Source organism: Catharus ustulatus, chromosome 9 (assembly GCF_009819885.2).
Source record: "Catharus ustulatus isolate bCatUst1 chromosome 9, bCatUst1.pri.v2, whole genome shotgun sequence".
Lineage (NCBI taxonomy): Eukaryota > Metazoa > Chordata > Aves > Passeriformes > Turdidae > Catharus > Catharus ustulatus.
Genome location: NC_046229.1, coordinates 17,818,552 through 17,842,653, shown reverse-complemented (window position 1 = coordinate 17,842,653; position 24,102 = coordinate 17,818,552). Strand labels below are relative to the sequence as shown.

The 24,102-nt window shown below is 37.6% G+C and overlaps 1 protein-coding gene across 1 annotated transcript in view; it reads right to left on the bottom strand.

Moving 5' to 3' along the window:
- Nucleotides 1-2,437: 2,437 nt before the first annotated feature.
- Nucleotides 2,438-24,102, bottom strand: part of RPAP2 (RNA polymerase II associated protein 2) — a 39,284-nt gene continuing 17,619 nt past the window's right edge. The window contains exon 12 of the mRNA XM_033067039.1: nucleotides 2,438-7,139. Within this exon, the coding sequence (XP_032922930.1) occupies nucleotides 7,001-7,139 (139 nt within the window). The 3' untranslated portion in view covers nucleotides 2,438-7,000. The remainder of the gene's footprint in view (nucleotides 7,140-24,102) is intronic.

Genomic DNA, 24,102 nt, shown 5'->3' with positions numbered 1-24,102 from the left:
AGGCTGATGGATATTGAACCAATCTTTTTTCAAGGAGTCAAGTCAAATTACTATGAGGTTGTAGGCCTATTCAGATTTCTGTGTAACAGTAAACTGGATCTAAACCTTGTTCAAATATCAACAGCCATTGGGGTTTACAACAGTGTCTGCCTTTGTTAAAGTGCAATTATTATTCTAGCCTAATCACCCACATTGTTATCAAAGGCTCATAGTATTTTCAAACTTATTTTTTAATCTTTCTCTCCTATCACCCTCTCTTTTCAGGCTATGCAGGTAAAGATACTACACCAATACAACTTTGCTTGCAACATCTCAGCAAAATATTTTTAATGGATCACACTCTTTGAGACCATGTCCTCAATCTGAAAGTTTTGAACAAAAAGTGCAAAAGTTAGTAATTATCTTCATGAATTCTGTGCTGAAGTGATATTTACCATTTCAACTGCCAAAGTAATGTACCTATATTTTGAACTACAGCCAGCCTTGCTAAATCAGTACTAGCCACAGATTTGCAACCTTTATTTATTAAATTAACAAATCAGAAGTGTCAGCAAAAGGTTTTCTCCTGACTGTGGACAGCACTTGCAGTACTGAGGTGTTTACGGAAAATCCTGCTTAGTGGCAAATCCTGATTAGGAAATGTTATCATTTTTCTGCATAATAGGTGGGATAGACATGCCTAACATATGGTTGCTATAAAATAACTTAGATGAGTCAGATGTTAGTTGACAACTGTAAGCAGGGTTGCTGTGGCTTCTTAGATAATACTACCAATTATGGTCCTTTTTGTTACTTAACTACTGTACTGTTAAATTATATTAACCTGATTTGTAGACACTCCTGTTTGAGTAGAACAAAAAGGCAAGATTTATGATGTAAATCCTGATCTAATGTTTGCATCTTATTAAAACTATCCAAAGTCCTTTAAGCTCTCTGTAGTGATGACTAATTCTAACCTAATTGTAGGATAACCCAGGAGGCTGCTGCTGTCCCACTAACTGTTCAATTCAGCTACATCTACCTTGAAATATAAGAGGGTTAAAAGTGCCAGAAATGCCATTGATTTGATGATGCAGGATGTACCAGCCAGTAGTCCCAGTGGCTTTGTGTTCTGATCTTTGTGTGCAGCTCCCACAGGTAATCACAGTGTGCAAAAATGTACTGAAGAGTTTGCCTTTAAAGTAGAGCTACCACAGTGTCCTGGGGACTGACTTCCAAGCAGGGACTGTGCCAAGCGGCAAGAGGCCTTAGAACCTGTGCTCGTTCCAGTCTGTTGGAGAGGGGCTCAGTAGAGCTCTTGTCTTGAGGTAACTGCAGGATAGCACAGTAAGCCACCAAACAGGTGGATAGCTGCAGTGTACAGGGGCCACACTTACTGCACTGTTCTGATTGATTAGCCTTACCAAGGCTAGTTTAGTCTAAATATTCAATCCTCATAGCAAAATTTATCTATTTTCTTCAGTACTCCAAGTTTGCACTTTGCTCTACTCTACAGTTACAAGGAACTGAGGGGGAATGACTTTATCACAATGTCCATACATTGCTCAGAGGCCCATCTGCTTTCTCTTGCTTTTTGAAACCAGAGTGCTAAATGAGAGCCACCTGAAGATATGTGTTCCCAGCTCCTCCCCCCCACCTCACCAAATCCTGTGCAGCACCACAAATGCCACAACTCATGTTCTACAGCATCTTTCAGACAGCCCATCTCCCAAAGTACTACCCACACTGTGTGCAGAGAAGTGCTTCTAAGATAAAGAGAAAGAAAACACACATGAGGAAAAGTCTGCACCAATATTACTTTCTGCCTTTGCTACTGGAAGGCACACCCACTTCCTTTGCCTCTAATCAGAGGACGACAGGCTGTCAGGTGGCAGAGAGACACAGTTGAGAAACAAGAGGTCTTTATAGTTAGGTGCCTTGCCCTGCCTTGCATACCATCTGCTTCTAATGGAAACTTAAGACTTGCCAAAAAGAGAGACTGAGCCCGTGTTTTCAATATTTAATGCTCACTGGAAATGACAGTTCAGCATAACCTGCTGTCCCAGTGAGATCAAGCTAAACTCCACCCACAGTACTGTGCGTTCACATGCAATTGCAGAAATAAACAGTAAGGATGGCAAACTTACAGGCAAACTCTTGAACTAGAGTGTGACTTATTTTCAACATAGGGGCATTATTTTTTTTCCCTAAAGACTGCCACTCACTTGAATTCTTTTTGTGTTAACTCTTACAGGTTAAGAAAAAAATCATGTGAAGTAATAGCCATCAAAGTAAGTAAATAATAGGATCAGATTGCTTAGAAACTCCCCACTGTGCAGGGATAGGTCCCCATTCAGTTTTGTGCCACACTCTACTACAAATTACTCCAGGGAGAGCCAGTCTACTGTGTCAGCATTCTCAGCTGACTTTTCTGCTTTCTTTCCCCCATGAGGGAATAGGAGCAGAGGCATTACCACCATCGACTTCATAAATGCACTAAGGTAAGATCTGGAGACCTTAAATTTATCAGTTCTCTCTGAAGCAAATGAAGACAGGCAGGTAGCTAAGTTTGGATGCCTAAATTTAGAAGGTATGAGTACTGCTTTCCCCTTCTCTCTTCCTTTTTCTTCTCTCTGATGTGCTAGTCCTTTTTTCTCCGCAGTTAAAAGAGACATGTCCAGCTGAGCTGCTCATCCCCTCTTGCACTTTGTAGAGTCCAGGTTCTCTGAAACTAGGGGGAAAAGGGTAGGACATGGAACACCAAGATTCACAAAACCGTTATTTCCCCCCTAAAACCACAACAGATGTCTCACTTTTAAGCTACTCACTGAGGCTGAAGAGTGAAAATACACAAGTATGTGACTCTTGTATGTGATCTGTGGACACAGCCTGTGAGGCCCCAGACACATCTCATACATGCACCATGCTCCTTGTTGCTCCCTGCAGCTCCCTTTAAAAGACAGGGTAGGTCTAAATTTCCAGCCCTGGGTTTAGACAGGGGCACAGCCCTGTCAGTTATGCTGCTCTAGATTTACTAAGGAACTTTCTGTTTTGGTAGTTTTCAATTAAATAAATCAGGCTCTCTTCTGCTTGTTTTAAGTAGAATTTTGCATTACTATATCTAGCTTGATTTGCAGACTTTACACAGATTCAAGGTAATCTCTGCAAAGACCTGAGAGTATATGGGTTACATTATGACTTTTCTACTTTCCTGAAATGGTGAACATCAAATGAACCACTCTGACTCCTCTTTTTCTCTCCATAGTCCAAGAAAAATAATTAAGTATGGTCAATGGGCAAAAATAATCAAATGGCAGCAGTGAAGGGCTCTGTGCTAGGAAATTGAATATTACAGAATGCAGTGCTTACACTGAGAGTACTTACCAGACTCTGAACTGAACTTTGGTGTGGAAATAGACACAAAAGTCTCTCCATCAGCCTCTTTGGCCAGCATAAAGACTGCTTTGAATAATGTTGAGAAAACATGCCTGTGTATGTGCTTGTCCTCCTCCTGAGATTATTTCATTACAGCTACAGAAAACTTGGTAAGAAATCCATTCTGTGACATGCAGGAATGTGTCACACATTCCTCCTTTGAGGCAGAACAGCTGCAACAGCATGAAGCAAGCTTTGCTTCAAGCTTGAAACTGAGCTGTTCTTCTATTCTTTACTAAATCAATTCTATATGTCAGGAAAAAAAAAAAATCACCATATAAGTCTGGTTTCCTTCCCGCCCCCCCGCTATTAAAAGAAACACATCATACTCAAATTGTCCTGCTACAGGTCCATGGCCAGACAATGCTGGATGCTTCACATGGCTATGGCAATGCACTTCTGAGACTTTATGATCCTTATCATCTAAGGTGCTGATGGCTTTACCAAATTTATGCCCCTTTCACAAAGCTATTCAGAAATATAGGCTTCTGTCCCATTTACCCTAAAACCCAGATCCATGACGTCTCTCCACACCTGCAGCTCAGAAGTCAATCACTACAATTTGCTGTATCTGACATAAGGCTGAAACCACTACTGACCCAAATTGCTCTCATCTGTATAACTAACACAGAAGGAAAAACAGTAAGCACAGAATCAAGGCCACAAGGAAACAATCTATCTGCTAACATAAGCAAAATGAGAAGGGGCAGAACAACACTAAAAAACAACATAAGAAAGAGTGGTATCTTCTGAAGGACAGATAGTTGTGACAGAAACTTGCTTTAAAATAAAAAAATATCTAGATTTGAACATTTTTGAGCAGTTAGGCTTTTACAAACCATGCTCATAAGAAAACTACATAAATGAACTGAATTCTTGGTACTTGAGTTGTGATTTTTATACTCCAGTTACGGCTGACAGTATTGAAAGATCCTTTTGGGATGAGTCTATAGCCTCTCTCCTACTCAAAAGTATTGGGTATATATATATACTTTCTGCATTTATTTACATGTGTGTTACTCATGTCTAACAGAGATGAAATCATTACAAGTAACTGAAGAATATCACTTCAGGGTGTTCCCAGCATACTACAGAATGTTCTTCTGACCTCATGGACAGAGAAATGTTATTTTGTTCTCGTAGGGCAAAGAAAAGAATGAGAGAGCTTACTACGCAGCAGTGAAAGAAGAGATGCAAAAATCCTGAAAGGTGACTTTTTTGAGCTGCTGAGGCAGTAAAAGCAGTTATAGTGAAACTTGATAAAGAGGTCTTTGAGTTTGCAACCTATTCATTCTTATTAAAAGATCATACATTTCCTACACAGTAGGTGCTGAAGACCAAGCCTAAAAATAACTACAAAAAAAATCACACCACTAAACTGACAGGAAGTGTAAAAACTTTCCAAATGAGAGCCATCAAACCTGATGAAACAGTCACATTCCTGGTACGATGTACATTTCTAATGCCTTCTAGATGTATTCTGTATGACCGAACTGTTGTAAGGTAATCTTTGTGCTCCAAGGTAAACATGTATGGAACAGGCAAATGGCTTACTCATAATCTACTAGCTAAAAATAGAAATTCAGTCAACTTCCAAAATCAGAAGTGAATAGGTGTAAATTCAAGGTTTAAGTTCTGCTCAGAGTATCATACCTATTACTCATTCTTCTATAGAAATTTGTCTTTTGGTGAGGTCTTGACCCTTCTCTCCATTTGTGCCAAGTAAACTTCTTCCATCATGACACAAAACAAATGTAACTTCCACCCAGTAATTCTTACAAATTTTGCATGAGATACACTCTGATCATAATGGGTATTTTTTCCCCTACTGCATACTTAGAAAAATGCATAGCTGTGACTCTGATTAAAGGTTATCCTAATTCTAAATTGTTGCTTTTACAACTTACACTGAACGTAACTTCCCATTACAGTGTAAGTTTGGAAAAGTCAAGCACCTCGTAAAGTCTACTGCACGATGAAGCTTCCACAGCAAAGCTGCATGAGCTTCTGTCTGTCAGGGTAATTCATATATTTACTCTGATTATCATGAATGAACTACACAGCAGTGAACCAGTTTAGTGTAGAGTTCCTTTCTGGTGTCCAACGACAGAAGCAAACCAAAGGAATAAACTTTGTTTTTTTTAAAAATGGAGTGGATGTGTAGCAGCCCTGGTAAGGCTTGCCTCAGCCTTAACTAGTGCTGGCATTTGCTACAGACTAAGTACTGTCAGTTACAACTTTCCTTCTCAACTCTCTCAAAATACAGTGTCCTATGGACTGAGAACTAGGCAATAAAACATATTATGGAATCATTAAGAATGACTAGTGGATTAGTTTTAAAGTGCAATTTATAATCAGTTAGTGACAGAAGGAATGCCAAATACACTCAGCCTAAATAACACAACTCTTTGAAATGAAATGACTACTGAAAGCAAAAAAAAAATTAGTTATTAAATATATTTAAAAAGTCCCAATTAGTAACAACTAGAGTCTGCTTAAAAATAACTTTCACGCAAGTTCAAAGACCACCCCTTTTCTTAGAAGTAGCAAGACAAACAGGCTATGAATCACACGTATTTGTGTACTGTCATCATTCTTAAAGGTTCCTGCTCCATGCATGAGGGCAACTGGAAAAATGTCAGCAGCACTGCTCTTACCATTGGAGGCTCACATGTGTTTTTCCCCTTCTTTCCCTGATCCCTGCAGACAAGCTTTGACTGAGTTTCCAAACCAAGAAAAACCAAACCAATCCAAATTAATTTCTACTGCTTTTAAACACTTTTCAGATGATCCATATTTTAACTTCTCTTCATACCATGAACAACTGCGGTTAGTCAGCTTCTTCACAAGACATCAAAATTCTTACCCATAGGAAGGAAATGAAAAAGCAGAAATGCAAATACTACAATTCATACTAAATTTCATTTTTCATTTAAAAAAGCTCAAACACCTGTAGACATTCTTTTGTTCCCTGTGCAACAATTTCAGGTAGGACATTATGCCAAGATGATCATGTTATTCTGTGGGGAACAAAGGAGTGACATCAGTAATGATACTATAATGCTATATTCATTGAATCAGTTGAGTATGATCAATATAGTAAGGTATTTGCTCTTAAATTTTTTGGCTGACCTGGAATGAAAAATGTAATCTCAACATTTTGCAAAGAATACGCGGCTCTTAACTCAATTTTATATCACAAAACCTGAACATAACAATTTCATTGTAATAATTAAAAAATCCCTACTGAGTCTTAGCCATTGTAGCCACACAGAATTTTATTTTTTTAATAAATTGTGGTAGTAAAAATTCCTCTCAAAATTGCAGTAAACCAACCATACATTGTCAAAAGATTAGTGTGATAAGTAAGCAGCTGGCATTTACTGTAAGTGACAAAATGATGACACTCATTTCCATACTATTCATATTTCTTTACTTTAAAAAGTGCTTCACACATTTTCTGCTCCAGCTGATACAATCTGTAGTTACTGTACATACTTACAAAATGCTGAAAATTAAACCCGTGGTTAACCAGCTTGGTTTTAAGACACACAAGTAGCTTGAAGCTGACTGACCATTTAAGTTGTCAGTCCATTCTAAATATTCTTGTCAAACTTTCCAGATCTTCATTTTTGAAATGCAGTTCTTCCAGTAATGTGGTCAGGAATTGTGTGTACATTGGGCTTGTCTGAGTATTCTTGAAAAGTGGATTTGTTTGTGACAATCTGGAAAAAACCCAAACATATTTCATATGGTAAAGCAACTTTTGAGTGGCAGATGTTAAAAAGCAAAGCTTGTGAGTTCAAACAACTGTATTGAAGAAAAGTAGCTTATAATGTCACATTTGATTAATTACAGTATATAACAGACTGTATGCATGATATACAATATGAGTGTTCCAAATTATTTTTATTAGTATGTAGTAAATAAAACAGAGAAAAGCAGAGTAGTTTGTATGCCTCTAACCAATTGTATATAAATGTTATATAATGTAGACAGATGTAGAACCAACAAAGTGCAGAACATACTATCATACATATAAAAGGAAGGATCCCAGTCACCATTTATTTCTTTACCAAAAAGCTCCTAAACAGTCACACAGTAAAAGTTATATACTTCTTCATATGACTAAAATATGAGAGATATAAAATTCCTCAGTTTCGAAGGAGCGACCACGACACAATTCACCTATATATATATATATATAATAGCTGTATGCAGATGAGGTGAAATACTGAGCTGTTTGTTCTCATTTGCCTTTTAATTTATCCTATTTTTATCCTGAAGTCCTCCTTTTTTTTCCTAATTCTACTGCAAAATATTGCAAAGGTAGTAATAGCTGAATCTACTTCCTAAGCCCAAATATATTAAAAAAAAACTTTAATGAACAAAATCAAGTACTAAAGCTTATGCTGAAGGTTAAGAAACTTCAACACCAAAGATTACAGACAAGATCACTTAACAAGAACTCTATCCCAACAACGGCAACTTTGTCTCAAATACTGTAGATACACAGTGCCATTGACACCATATATGAAAGAGTTGTTTAGAATACATTTGTGCAATGATGTACTTTTAATAAGAAACTCAAGGTAGTCTACAGCTTCCTAAAAACTTCCCAGCTCAGGAAGTCTTCAATCTCCCTGCACTCACTGGTATTAAGACCACCTCCATTGAAAAAAGTTGCATATGAGAGAAGATTCATTTAAATTAAGCAAAAAGAGCGATAAAGCATCAACAAAGGACCTTACAAGACATTGTAAATAAGAATCCCTTAATAAATAAAAAAATGAATTTACAAAAAAACCCCAAAACAAAACAACAAAACAACAACAACAACAGAAAAAGAAAAATTAACTTTTAATGAGTTGAAATTACTTCCCATTTCTTTCTGGATTCCATTTCAGTATGTACATTTAGCCACATCATTCACCTCTCTAACACTGACACTTGGTGAGATGGACTTTCAGAGATGCTTAAAATAAGGGCAAGGTGTGGAAAGCAATGACTTTCACATAAACTCTGCTATATATATAAAAGAGAAGTATTCAGAGTGAAGTTTGTGATTTTTGGCCTGAGGCCACTGGGTTTTGTAATGCACCTCCTGCCAGACCGAGTTGTTTCTTTGCTGGTGGGAGGCGCTGGGGTTTCTCCCTGGGCTGGGCAATGTCAGCACCCCTGGCCAGGGCAGGCAGGAAGAGGCTGCGTTTGCGTGGTGACTTTGCTTTCTCTGCGGGGAGCACAGGAAGAGCTGACAGAGGATCAGAGGAACCACTGCAGTGTTAGTCTGGAGACAGGGATAGCGGAAGGAAGCCCAGGAGGTGCATTTCTGCTTGTCTTCAATTCACCTTTCTCAGAATTACACAGGTTGTATATGAAAAAAATCGGGTGGCAGAAACAGTCATGACTTCTTGAGTGCTGAGGTGTGAGGTAGCTGTAGCACTGTAAACCATTCTCCTGGCCATGATGTAGATTTACATGCATTTTTATATGAATTTTCTTCTGTCCTGCCATGAGCTTAAGAGGATATCAACAAGAACAGCAGAAGGCTTCTGCAGTTTTAAGGAATACTCTAAAACCAAAGTATTTATTACCATGAAGCCCACATGTTTTGTTTTTGTTTTTTTTTTTTTAACTGGAGTTGATCATATTACATAGTTTCATGATTTACAAGCATGACCTAAATGTCAGACCCTGTTTAAGACACACTGTTTAAAGAGTAGCTATTATAGCTTACACCAAGAAAGAAAGAAAAAGGTATTGCTGTTTTCAGAGAAATTGTCAGGCATTAAATATTGAGAAATGGAAATGTAAAAAAGTTTTAGGCATGGATCAATTTTTTTCCTTATCTGAACTTTGTTTGAAAACTAATTAAGCTACTGAATATCTGATAAGTAAGCGACTAAATCAGCAAGTAATTTCAGAGAGGCACATGCAAGTTTGTAGCAGTTAGGTAAAAGCTGCATCTTGATGGGGCAACATGCTGAATATTTATGAATATATGTACAAACACTTCTCTCTTGGAAAACTGTGCCCTTTTGACCTTTAAATGATGCTTTAACTTGTCATTTGAAAAGCAGTTATCATCAAGTACTTTTCTAGTTTCAGGTAGCTGTTGCAGCAGAAGCTTTTGTCTGGGAAAGGAGCAAGCACAAGTTGCTGCTTTGCCCGGAATGTTAAGTTACAGGCTCGATGTAACACTGGTCCAGTGTATATTTGAGGTATTCCACCAGAGAATACTGATGGACTGCTTAACTGAGTTAAACCTTAATTGTATGCAAACAAGCCAGAACAGCATTTGGGATCAGTATCTTCAAATCACAGAAAATTACAATGATCTTATCTCTCAAGAAACTATGATGACTAATTCAATTTAATGACACACAGGATTTCAGTTCAAAGACTGTAGAATTGCCTTGAAAGTCTGCAGCATCTTCTACAGATTAAGAATATAAGCAGGAAATAGGATACTTTGGACCCCAGTAATAACAACTTGCTAGTGCACCAGTAGAAAGAAAATATACATTTTGCTTTTCTGTTACGTCTTTCATGTGTTGCAGCATTAATCTGGAACAAACTTTTATGAATACAGTCAAATACAAATAAGAAAAGCTAAAGAATTAATTGATTTTAAAATAACCACCTACAGAAGCACACAAATGTAAATGTTACAGTCCAAAATTACACACCCATTCTTCAAAGGCTTGCCTTCAGCAAGAGCTACTAAAAGGAAATGTTCATGCTCAGTTCATGGAAAAGTAGTATATCAGACTTGATGAGAGTGTCGTTTCCTGCACACCCACTTACACCATATGGTAAACAGGCATTCGTAACGTTTAAAAAGTGTTAAAAATGTCAAACTGTATCTGATTGATAAAATTTGTATTTGCTGGCTATTCCACATATGTTACATGTTCAAGAAAAAAACTCCACCTAAGTGAAATTCATGTGAAGAATAATAAATTATTATCAAGCTATTAAAGGACATCTGGCTTCCACAAAATGTTTACATAGTTTCAGTGCTTCAGTGCAAGACCCAAGCTTTCTATGAATCAGTTGCCTTACAAAAACATTTGGCAAGTATATTTAGGAGTTAAACCTCAATTACTTTTAGGAAGAAGTTTCATTAATTTATATGGTAGGATGCATTACTTGTTCTTAGATCTAAGCATACCTTAATGAAGACAGCTGAATACATTCAGAAAAGATAAAACTTTTAGGGAGACAAAAGCATTAATTGGCATTTCCTGTCCAGGGGTGTGAATATTCTTTCCAAAAACCCCAAACCAGTTGTCCAGTACCATCCTTTCCTCAGCTACTGGATCTCAAGAGAAAGCTTTCTGGACTTTCTGTTTAAGATGAATTCTATGATTCCCTTTGAGTAAGTTAAAAATTTCCAAAGCCATCACTGTGTTACCAGTCAGTTACAGCTCTCTGAAACAGACACCTGAAAACAGGGGTAAAACCACAACCACGTAAGAGTTGGGTTTCCACTCTTCAAAACTGGTGACTTAAAATTACACATAAATTGTTGAGAATTTGAGTGCACATAAATTGCCCCAATATCATCAAAAGCACTTGTGTGCTCATGAAGAAAAGCCATATGCTAATTCTCAGAAGACTAATAATAAGCTCCTCCTAGAAAAAGCATTGCCAGTCTTCCTCATTTTTTTTCTAATGCTAGAAGCTTGAAAAAGTGAAAGCTGCTGGTTGTGGCAGAAGCCATGGATCCAAACACAATTTCTGAAGTCCTGTACCTTGTTTGACATGCTTGTAACTTGAACAAGAAGAGAAGTATAAAAAAGAATGATGGAACAGGCAAGCACTACCTCTCTTTTCAGAGTAAGCTTTGGAAAAAAAGATCTTTCTGCTAGTTACAGGTATTTAAGTACTGAGTAAGACTCTTTAGCAACATAAGGGTTGGGGGGTTTTTATTCTGTTTCTTTCTACTTTTTGTTTTAGTCACTTAAGACTTATTTTTTTAAGATCATCATAACCAGTTTTCTATCAGTGATGGAGTTGAACTAATGAATGATCACAAAAGTTTGCTTAACACTTGTTTCAGAACACAGAAATTAAGCAGGAGCTGGCAGCAAGCACTAGAGGCAGCATTCTTCCCTCTTCCCCAACAAAACTACAGACAGAATACTACATGTGGTACAAGGGTGCCAACAAACCTCTGACCAGTAGACTCCTGCTCTAGCTACAACCATGCAGATAACCATGCTGTTCTAATGACTTCTACTGCATCAACACAGAACAGCTGGGGTGTTTTGGTTTTGCGGAGGTTTTTTAACACTCCTAATGTATTTGCACTACTCTTATGTTACAGATTTGATGGGCCTAGCAATGCAATAAAAATGTTACTAATCAGAAATGCCTTTCTTTTAATATATCACTTTCATAGAATACACTTAGATTTCATTTTAGTTATGTTTTATTAAGGAAGTCTCCAACAAAACTGATTAAACAAAACCAGTTGTTTTGTTTAAGACAACTGGCTAGACTGAGTCAATCCAACAAGTGTTACATATCAGCAATAAAGCTCAGTGAATTGGTTGTGCGCTGCAGCCCACAGACCATATGCCTGTACGTTCTACAACTACAAACTGTAGCGCTGCCATGTATCAATCACTTACAATAGTGCTTCAGTGATGAGGTGAACTCCAACACTTGCTGCATTTATCCATTTCAAGAATCCCTACCCAAAGGCACTCAAGGCATTTGGTCACAGTAAGTTGAACCATCACTGTAATTTTGCATGTTCAGAATACATTGGCTGCTTGCTCAATTTGAGGTAGAATCTCTCACTTCCAGTATCTCACTAGACGTAGTACACTTGTCTAGGGACTGCAATTTTGTTAGTAAAGTATCTTAAATCCCAAAGCATGGTGCATCCATCAGGCCAAAGTTAGTATTAGACAGAAAGCTGATATGAAGCATGAGTCTAGCTGTAAGATAAAGATGCAACACCAGGGAGCTTAAAAAATTATTAACTTTGATGTAATTAAGTGGTTGCACTTAATTACTATGTTTAAACATATGCTCAGAAATTAGAAAATATGACAGCCTCAACTTACGTAATTTTGCTGATATGTTCGCAGTTTCAGTGAAAAAAACCCAAATCCCACTCGTTTCTTATAACTTTAGTTCAAGCATGATTTAAAAACCTCAACATTAAAAAACCCCAAACTCTTAAAAGCAAAAGGCTGTCTCTAGAGTGAACAATTTCCATTAGAACACATTAATATTTGACAGACAATCCTGAACTGGAAGCATCTAACTTACAAACAAGATGCAAAAGTATTTAAATATATCTTTGGAATTGAGTCTTTTAAATTAAACTATCCTAGTACTGGAAAAAAGTAATTATGATCAGTGTCACTTGCAACTCTGCAATTAAAGTAGTCTCTAGTTTGGGGCCTTTTATTACCATATACAATCAGTCAAAGAGGAGACTGGCATTCAGGGGCAGTTTTCTGTAATCTCCCCCAATATATTTCTGTATTATACTTTCTTAATGAAAGATAAAACACTCTAAAGCCTACACTGTTGAACAGCAGTAAATGACATAAATAAACAGGCAATGTTCTTACTGAAATAAAAAAGCCACTTCTGGTCTAGTTTTAAATATAGCCTGAAGATCCTATTCTCATCATAAAGACAAGAATTTTGTAACTGAAGTGCAACTTATGTTTTATTTATTATTTAACTTCCTTTCATTATTGTGTACTGACTTGTCCACAGAATCCAGCACAGGCACTTTAATCCTCTGATGGCAACAGAAACTAAATTATTCATGCTTTAAAATTTTTGTCCACTACATTTAAATCAATGCTACCCAACAGTGATTCAAAATCAACGGCTGGAATTCCTACAAAATCCTAGTATACAGCAAAAATTAAGGTTTATTCAAAAGTTAACTTCGTTAATTGTTTCCACTACCATCATTTTTCCTATGCAGCTTCTACAAGTCTCTTCAATAAATATGTTCTTTGATACATATTTATGTATATAGTTATGCAAAATATATTTATTCTTCATGTAGAGTTCACCCTGCACACATACTTTTCATATAGTTGTTGTCCAGATGCAAATCAACTTCCATTCACTTTTAATGGGACCAACATTTCACTTTTGGTGTAGCCAGATAGGACTGGATGGCCACAACTAACAGTGAAAGGAAAGCCTTTCTACAGTAGCAGGGGTTATCTAAATGTTTGTTGGAAGTGCTTGCTATCAACTGAACAAAAAGACAGTTGATCTGCTTTTTTCTTTTCCCTTCTTAATCCCACCTTCCCCCCCAAAATGTGTTATTTGTATCCAAACAGGCAACTGGCAGTGGAGAGAACAGGCTGGGGCTCAGCTAAACCTGCAGCAGCCCAAACAAACCCCAGCATTTCCTAGGACCGTGGGCAGGGACTTGGGCAGGCTGTGCAGCACAGCTCCCTCATGTCACACCGTGCTCTCCTCACAAGGGCTTTGGGAGCCCAGTGGACGTTTGCAAAATACTTTGCAGGCTCTACTCTAACATTCCATAGGAGCAGTCATTTCTTGTCTTTCCCTTCATATGAGAAAACTGTGTTTCCATTAAGCTGCATAAGGAAATTTTTGGACGGTATTTAAATGTTTTAACTGAACTACGCAGGAGAGAAGAGTCGAGGCCATAGACTAAGAGCTACCTTATCAGGTACAGAAATTGTTAATTTAAAATGGATTTAAGAAAATGCAAATGTTCTGGATCTTTGTTTTTTTTTAACCAACCAACCAAACAAGCAATTCATATGAATATCAGGATCTTAAACAATATTTTCAGTATTGTTTAGCCACTTTCTTCCTCTCCCTTGAAAGTTAAGATCACTCCATCAGCTTCTATCTTACTCATAACAAACAGATGTACAAAGATCCTGCAATGACAAAATTTTATAGTAATGTTGCACTGATGCAAAAAGACAAAGAAAAGGGAAAAACTCAATTATATTCAAACTTTCCTCACATATTAACTTCTGTTAGATGACCATTAACTTTTAATGAAGGAAAGTAAAAAACTTCATACATTAAAAAATTTCTATCATTAGGCCAGTAATTAATTTTTAAATGACTACCAAGAGTGCCATCAACACAAATACCACATAGATCTGGCAAAAAAACAATTACTTGGGCAATTATATATGCAAAACAGCACTTCCAGATTTCTTTAACAGTGGATTAGAAAGATTTTGAGCCAGGCAAGAAGACTAAGGAAGTGCCAAACCCAGCTAAATTACATCTATAGTTTCTTATCCAGAGTTCTCTTCTACAAAGTTGAGCAAATCAGACTTTGTTTCTATTCTATTCTATTTTGTACAATAGGTATGGCTGCTGGATGGTTTTCTAAAAAACAAGTGGAGTGTTGTACACATGTCTACATTACCATATTCCAAAAGACGACTACAACATTACTTCAGATACAAAGCATTAGAAAGTCTACAATACTGTGTGCCATTTAAAGCCCTTGCATTCATACAGGGATTTGTCCCACAAATTTTTAGTTTAGCTTACTTATCAGCATAATGCCATGAACCCAGAAGAAATCACTATCAGCTGTTTCTCCCTAACAAATCTAAGTGTCTTATGTACACATTTCAAGGACAGGCTTTGTTTAAAGAGCTCCATTTATTTGAAGCCTGTTTCCTGCTAACCAGCTGACAGATCAAAGGTACTTCTCAGTTTGATAATTTATTCCCATTTCCCCCTCTTCTTTAACTTAGACAAAATTTTAAATCTAGTACGTTTAAAATTTATTTTAAAATTATCCTCTCATCCTTTTCAGTCTTCTTTTCTTTTTTATGTTCCACAAGGTGTTGCTGTGACATACTGGAACTTATGCCACTGAAGTATCTGCATTACCTAACTATGTGAAATACAGCACAGGTGTATGTCTTGGATTAAAGAATGCTAAAATGTAAGCTTTTGAGAACCTGAAGCTCTTAAGAACTTTGTAAAATACACACTTTTATGTGAATCATTGCACACATACAGTGGAACAATTTCATATCTAAAAGATGCCTTTATATTCAAACCTGATACATTTTATGAATTAAACATTGTTTTATATATATATATATATATATATATCTGTATCTCAATTTTTGCACTTCATTATTCCACATATGGCTATTCCTATCAATTCATTACCTTAGTGGTATGTAAGAAGGAAAAACAAAACAAACAAAAAATACAATATACTGACTTTCAGTAAGTTAAAACAGCTACAATGCAATATGCTTAGGTAAATAATGTGAATACTTGACTTTATAAAATGTACTCACCTGTGCTCAGTTACTAGGGACACAATGATCATAAAATTGATCATAGTTTAGTTTCACAACTTTTTAACACTGTAACTTGATTACAGTCCAGTATACAAATCAAGCACCTGGAATAATGCAGCTGAGTAAAGAGACATGCTAGGAATAGCCTTGCTTGCACTGTGTCCAAATATTTTTTTATTCAGAAGTTAAACATAACAACCTCAACACTTTTCTACTTGCCTTTCCCAGTTTTGAAAAGAAATGCCAGCGTGGTTTTGGACCTCTCAAAATGAGGCTCTTAGAAATCCCCAGGAGTTATGGACTCTTAAGCATCTTTTCCCAGAAATAACAGCACACAGTAGGTTTGAAAAACAAACAAACCAAAACACCCCAAACCCTTTTCCTGCTTGTTTTATTTCCTAATCTACTACTGGCTTGATGATCTCCAGTAAATCACTTTTCTACCCTTAATCTCGATCTTACCAGCTTTACAGCAGAGAAGCACTATTAACACTGATTTGTTAAAGTACACTGAACTAAACATATGCCTAAAACCAGCAGAATATGTGATGAGGTTTGGAACAAATATGAAGAGCCAGACAAATCTCAGCTATAATTTTTTAAAAACCCTAGTGCCTCATCTCAGAAATACCGAGTTTTATGATGAATTAGTTAGATCTATTCAGCGTCTTCTTAAGATGTTCAGATGGACAGAGGGTGGAAAAGAGAAATGTACATTTCTGTGGAACATAGGGTGTAAGTGTGATATGCAAAATGAAATGTGCTGGCACCCCAAACCTCTAAACAACCAAGGATCTGTAGTTTTTGCAGTGATGCTGGTTTTGCATGTATAGTATGCAATTACACACACTTTGCAATTTCTGCACTAAACTTTCCACGTGCTGGTTGGTTATGAGGTAAAGCACACTTGTCCTGGTGGGGAGGAATGGGAAGTGAACATGTACTGCAGACATGATTGTTCTAGATTCTTTTGATTGTGCCAGGCAAAATTGTAAGAAGATATGATTATGTTTACTTACACAACGTTCTGGTTAATTAACTGGTTGCAGTCTTCTTATCCCGAGTATTTATTTTAATTACACATGTGTAAGAAGAGCCACCTGCCCTGATGCTCAATCCACTGGCTTGGATTGTCTGTAAATTCTGAGAGCTTTATCATAGCCCACTGTCTAGAGAAATAGTTTATAAATCATCTTTGGGTGATATGTATTTTCTTCCTTCCCAAAAGAAGATGTATTTTTCTGTTTTCATAAATATGAGTGGAAAACATTTCAGAAAACACTGGATATTAACATCTCACTTCAGGTCAGAACTTAACTGCCAGGCTAAATAAATGTCACTGGGTATCAGAATGTTTTTGTATCTCATGAAGTAATGTGAGAAGTACAAACTGCCTTTGCATTTGATTCCCACAGTATCAGGACACAAAGCCAAATCTCCATCAGTATACTGCCCACTATAAATTATCACATAAAAATAATTAGGTTCCTCTCTAAGTTAATCCTCAGCTCCCTCCTCCAGATTTTCATGCATCTGAGTAAATTTTAGTTTATTCCTGATCACTCTGGAATACTATAGCACCACTAATATTCTCCAATAGAAAATGATTGATATGAAAAATAAAATTTATCTATTTCCCCCAACTGACATAGAGTTGGGTCTTCAGGTAGGTCTGTGAAGCACTGTTAATCCAAACAAATTATAGTAGCTCAATCATTCCAGTAAGTTTATTTTCTAAGACATAATTAAATAATAAAGCAGCATTTTTAGAGTTTTCATGGTTTTTAATCACCTTTAGGATTCTTCTTCCTTAAAAACCATTATACACTTCAAAAAAAATTGTCTATTATGTCAAGCCTGACATTTTCAACAGCAATATGACAGAGGAAATTAGAACCTCTGGAATGAAATACTGCCTTTCTAGATACCCTTACTGTTTATTGTTGAGAGGTTTTACATTCCAAAATCTGCATCAAGCACCATAAGAGAGGAGTGATAAGATCGTCAAACATACTGCTCTTTCACAGGGATTTTTTAAAAAAAGTTTTCTGCTATAGTGGCTCCATAAGAGTTAATGAATACAGTACAGTAATTTCATGATTACAAGCCACACTGACTATAAGTCGCACTTCCGAGGTGTCAGCAACATTTCATTTTTCCTCCATATACAAGCCGCACCGGATTGTAAGCCGCACCTTTGTTCGCAGCGAGGATCCGCGTGCAACTTTCACAAAGTTGCCAATTAGTAACAGAATCACGGGATCACAGGGTTTACTGGCTCGGCCCTGCTCGGGGCAGCCGCCAGGGAGCGGCCCCGGCCCCGCTCGCTGCTGCCGCTGGGAAGCAGGGGAGCGGTGTGCCCGGCTGGTGCCACAGGGAAGTGGGAGAGGGGCGTCCCTGGCTGCTGCCACTGGGAAGAGGGAGAGGGGTGTGCCCGGCTGGTGCCACCACGCCCCCTGGGGCTGGGCAGTGCTGCTGCTGCGCCGCCACTGCCCCACCACCGCCTGGGGCCGGGCGGGCTCCGCCTCAGCTAGGCGCTGCTGCTGGCTCGGACTTCCGGGGTGGGAAATTTCCAAAACTTGTTCATATATAAGCCGCTCCTGAATGTAAACCGCACTTCCGGTTTGGGAGCAAAATTTTAGTCAAAATGGTGCAGCTTATAATAATGAAATTACTGTACTTCTCTTGTGGGCACCATTTATTTCAGTGGTAAAGAAGAACAGGACTCACCATCCAGCCTACTAGAGCTGAATTATGACTATCTGCATGGAACCAAAAACATAAATCCAGAATCCATGCTAAAAACTCTGCTGGTACAAAATACCTGGGGATGACACTATACTAGCTATACTAGTATTTCCAGTGATGTGCATCTCTACATTTTTTTTGGTTGTTTCAGAAACAAGCTAAATTAACATGGATTTTTGTCTTACAATAAAGTTTCCTGTTAGTCAAAAACAACTGCTTATATGTCATATCCCTACTAAAGTAGACTGTTCTTTACAAAGTTAACTAAGATAAAATAAAACCTCTGAATATAAAAGATTTAAGTGTGCGCCAGTCATGTTTTTCTTCTAACAGATGGGTAGTGTTTCATGATAAAAAAATGTTTGCATTGAACGTATTAAGATTAATTATTAATGAGGAAGCAAGTATATTTTCATAGGGCTATAGTTACAGGATTCAGTTGAAAAATGAACATTTCAGTTTGCTCAGTGGATGAAGTTAAAATACATTTAGTTTAAAACTAAGTTTAGGGCAGCTAACATGAATGACTAATGTCTTACTTGCAGCATTAGTTCAGAGCTGTCTGTACTACCACTACTGTACAGCTTTTTCTATGCAACTATTCTATGCCACTGTACTACTTGAGACATGACTTCCAATAAGCAAAGCACTGATTATGGAAGGAGGAAAAACACGACATTACTAAGGAAATCTTCTAAATGTATACCTTTTAAAGAAACATCAATTTAAAACAGTTCTCTCTCTGGGCTATTTTTCCATCTGCTTGATCACAGTTGCGGCATAAAGTTCAATGGAACATGAACTCCACTGACCAAGCCAGCTCCCCAATGAGTCAACGTGCTGAAGCACCGTTCTGAAATCTAGCACACTGTGTCAGAGCTTGAAACACAAGTGGCAACAACTCACTCACACAAAAGGCTAAAATGAAGTGTCGGAAGCAAGTACTTTCCCTACTACCAGTGTCTTAATTCACAAGTATATTTGGAATATAGAGTTGCCAACAGACTGAAGCAGATCACCCAAAATGATGTTTCACATAAAAGTATTTCTAGATTCTAACAAAAAGATTTGTCAGAACACCACCATGAGGGTCAATTTATAGCTGGTGATTCACTTTGTGCACCAGCTCTGCTGGTTGTGCATGGTGTCAGTCTGAATGCCCACACATACAGCTGCTGAGAACGTGCAGCTTTCTATCTCTTGGAGGGATTTCCAAGACACTTGGCAGACAGCCATGCCACTGCTCTTCCCCTGCACTGGGCAGCAGAGCTGGCAGGTGCAGAGATGACAGCTTTCTGAGCCAGCTCCATGCAGCAGGAGTCCAGGACACAGCGTGTGCTACAGCTCCACTCCTGCTGATGAAGCCAAACTCCAGCACTGTAAAGAGGAACTAATTATCCTGGAGTCAGAGAGGTTGTGCAGGGCATACATGAAGTTACACAGCACATCCAAATGTCCCATTTAGAAGGCTACCCATGAGAATACCAGCATGGAAAAGACTGCAGCTGTATGGGTTGCAATGAAATTAACAGTGTCACTTCCTGCATAACATCACTGCAGCAGCAGTGGGGTGTTTTGTTCCAGGAGAAACACCTTCTTGGAAACTGTTAAAGTTTCTTCTATTTTCTCCCTTATGAAAGAGGAAGATATTTAATTAATTTTAAAGTTGGCACTGACTAATATCCCAATTAGCAACATGAAATCCCTCATGGTATTGTACTATGTTCTGTGTTTCCTAAATAAAACTGGAACATGCCAGAAGGAACTAATATAATATTGATCATATGTCCATAATACGCCAAGTGAGCAGCTTCAAGTTTGCTTAGAAATCACAGATAATAAGCAAGCTTAATAGAAAAAGCTGCTTAAAAGACTTAAGAACTGCTTAACAGAAAATCTATTTGAATTCACACTTACCAAATGACAACCTAAAATTAAGGGAAAAAGGGAAGAAGATATTTTTTTTTTAATGCATTAAGAGAAAGTTCCCTTTTCTTTACTTCACACAATAATACAACTCTACAGATTAGCACAACACCATAACTACATTCAAATGCTTTTGTAAAGACTCTTTGGATTTTCGGTCCTACAAGCTCAGCTCTGTTTCAAAATGGGAAACATTTCTAGGTTAATGATAAATTATTTTTCTCAGCTGAAACCTGGAACCAAACTTCCATCTTCAGACATGCTAAATAAAATACCATCCAGCTGACTAGTATGTGGTTTCTGTAGGAAAAAGTCACTCTGCAAGTCTGATTCATATCTATATGTATTTGTACATCAGATTCATACATTTCAAACATTCACAGACTTTCACATAAGAACACAGTAGCAGTATCAGAAACATCTAAATTCCTGTTAAAATGATTTAGAAATGTCAGTGCTGAGCAATGCTGTGCTCTCGTGTGCAGAGGAGTAAAAACACACACTTGAACCCAAGATTCTCCAGTTCCTGAACTGTTATCTCCAAGAGAGTAAACCTCTAGAGTACATCTCCACATGACACATTTATCTAAAGTGGTTGCACACATATAATGATGGCTTTTGTTTAGTGATCATGGTCATTTTGAGTTTGTTTAAATACTGCAGCCAAATGCTTATAAACTAATCCCAGAACATTTTGAAATGCTTCAAAGCTTTTAGCGGGGGAACCTCTTGCATAGGTTTTGTAGATGAAGCTGACCACAGTTCACTGGAAGCAGTGAGCTCAGATAAGTAAGATGAAAGCAGACATTTCCTGAAAATATCTTGAAAGCTTTCCATTAGTCTGTGCCAGGGGTATACACTAAAAACAGAAAGTGCCCGTGCTTGTATAGCAACCAATCTTCCCATTGCTTTCTCCATTCTTTCTTGAACTACTGTATTTTTATCTATTTATCTGCTTCATTTGGTGTCTTGCAAAGTTCTTTGGCACAAAAAGATGCAACTTCTGCATTCTAGTTTACAATACACTGTAAAACAGCTATTACTAGAACAAAATTCTATTTAACATGCTAAAAAATGTAACAGGAAGAAACCAAAATCCACCAATGTCAAAACTACTACAGATTACAAATAAGTAAGAAATCTGATGACAGATAATGTTTAAGAGTCACCCACTCTACAACAGGCATGAATACCACTGTTTGAACATAAATCTCTGGCTGTCAAAGTGTGCTCTAACAAGGTCGATTCAGCATTGCTGAATGCGCTATATTCCTAGAAGTGCCTCAGGCTAGATTTTCAATAAAAGCAGAGACTGGCTGTGTTCATATTTTATATAATAATTTGATTGAATAAATCCAACTGTTCACCAGGAACATGAAATACTCCACTGCTGAAATCTCCAACATTTTATACTTTGAGACATGCTGCACTGTCCAGTTCCAGGCTCTTTATTTCAATAAATGAGAAGCCCAGGTTTCTTTTAGTAGTCAGTAGACTCAAGGGCACATAAGTACTTTCAACAGCTTTTCAAGGACCTGCAGACTATGAAGTGTGCCTAGGGTCTAATTTAAGCACCAAAATTAGGCATTAATGATATCCATCATGGTGTATCCTACAAAGAGTTAACAGCACATTCAAACCAAGAGAGGAGAGCATGATCATACCACAATACATTAGAATGCAATACAGCAGTAATGCCAACAGATGCTCCGTCCAGTACCTTATCACAAAAAGGTTTGGGGCACTCTGAAAGTGCACTGTGAAGTTAAGTACACCAAGTCTTCAGCACACAATAGCCATATATGTTTGAGAAGGAAGTGGTGAGCCACAACATTGATGCACAAAATAGGGTGCAAGCAAAGTCCAACAGCTGCTACTTGAAACAAAACAACCTTGCACCCTTTAATACAAAACAAAAATACTTGGAAGTCTTACTTTTTTTTTGAGGTTTTGAAACCCATGCTCACTCTGCCTTCTGCAATCCCTGTACCCTGGAATAGCAGTATGGTCTGGCACCACCTGGGAAGAGGAAACATTACCCTCTACCAGGGTGTTGCTTATGCAGCTTTATGGGTTAGTGTTGGCAGTAAAATGGTCGTCCAAAATATGAAACCAGGTCAAGACCTGTGAATAAATGTGCAAGTGTGACTGAAGCTACTAAGCTCAGGCCCCACACAACTCTGTGATCTAAATAACGTAAGATGTGCTACAAGTGCATAATGTCTCAGTACAGCTAAGGGAGAGGACTTAAATAGGGTGTAATTCTTTGTATGAGAATTATTAGCAATCTATGACAAGTTCCTTGGCAGACTGCAGGAGGTGAGAAGAGGCCTGAGTGAGGACCTGTGAGGAGTTGTCTACGTCCTCAGCAGCCTTTACCTCCACAGTCTTCACTTCCACTAAATACTCAAGTTGGATTAGAATTTCCAGATAATTAAGTGTTCTATTTTAATCTTTCTGGAAATAATGCAACATGCATCATCTTATTAGGGAAATCTTAATTCCTCTAATTCCTTCTTAATTCCTCATTCTAGTCCACCTACATTCTTCCACATTCTGTCCTAAGAGGCAGCTGAGAGCTGTTAAAAATCCCAATTTCATAAGCTTGCAAGAACTTTACAATAAGCAGAAATCAGCAGAGGTTTTATTTATTCTTTCACTAATATTATAAATAATATCTACTCTTTTTATGGTCAAATATAATTAATTTCTTTAGGGATGGACGTTTAGTAAGCAAAGGTAAAAAGAGACTTGTTTCTCTGCTTATACTGACTGCTACCAGGACTGCCTGCTACTTGTATAACATTTTAAAGTAGCTGTAAAACAATCATTCCTTATGTAAACATTTACAGCTCATCATATGCAGAGACCGGCTACATATTTTAACTTCTGATCAAAAAGAGACACCATTTCCTTAACTGTACAGAAACTACTTGAAAAATTCATAAGATCTGTTTCACAAATTACCAATTCAACCATAAGAATATATAGTAAAAATGACAAAAGATTTGTTCTTATAGTTGATAAAAAATTTATGCCAAGGCATTCAAGTAAAGTTACTTTCTGTGTTCTGATTTAATGAATCATTTGAGCGCTATCTGGCTGGGTGACACAGATGTAAGGCTCGCTGAAGCCTGCTCTAATGCCTGCTGGTACCGTCTTCCTTGGGACAGCAGAGCCAGAACAATGTGTCAGACTGAAGTAATATCAAGGAAAGTAAGTGCAGTGCTGGGCATGCCATGAGGCTGGCCCACAATACTTCCTGACCTGTGAATGTCTGTAAGTACCTCTCTGTCCTACAGGCTCCAGTGACCCAGGAAGCCCAACAGCAGCAGCAGCAGCGCAGTAATGAACAGACTCCACGATGAAGATTTTTGCAATCTCGTAATTCAAGCTCAAAGCATACAAAGACTGGTTGATGGTTTAACCCTAATGGAAGGCAGAGCCTGACACTGTGAAACCACCAGTGATTTCTTAAACATTTAACGTTAATTCACCTTTTAATACAAATTTGTGTTTAACACACTGCACAGTTTGTGTCTTTAACTTCAGAAATGTACATGAATTTGCAAAATACAAGTAAGGAACTCACTTGATGTACGTGAATACAGTTTTTATAGATCATGCTTCAGTGGAGAAATTTACTGAAAGACACTGTAACACAACCAGGCTTCCCATTGGGAAAATGATTGTAAAGAAT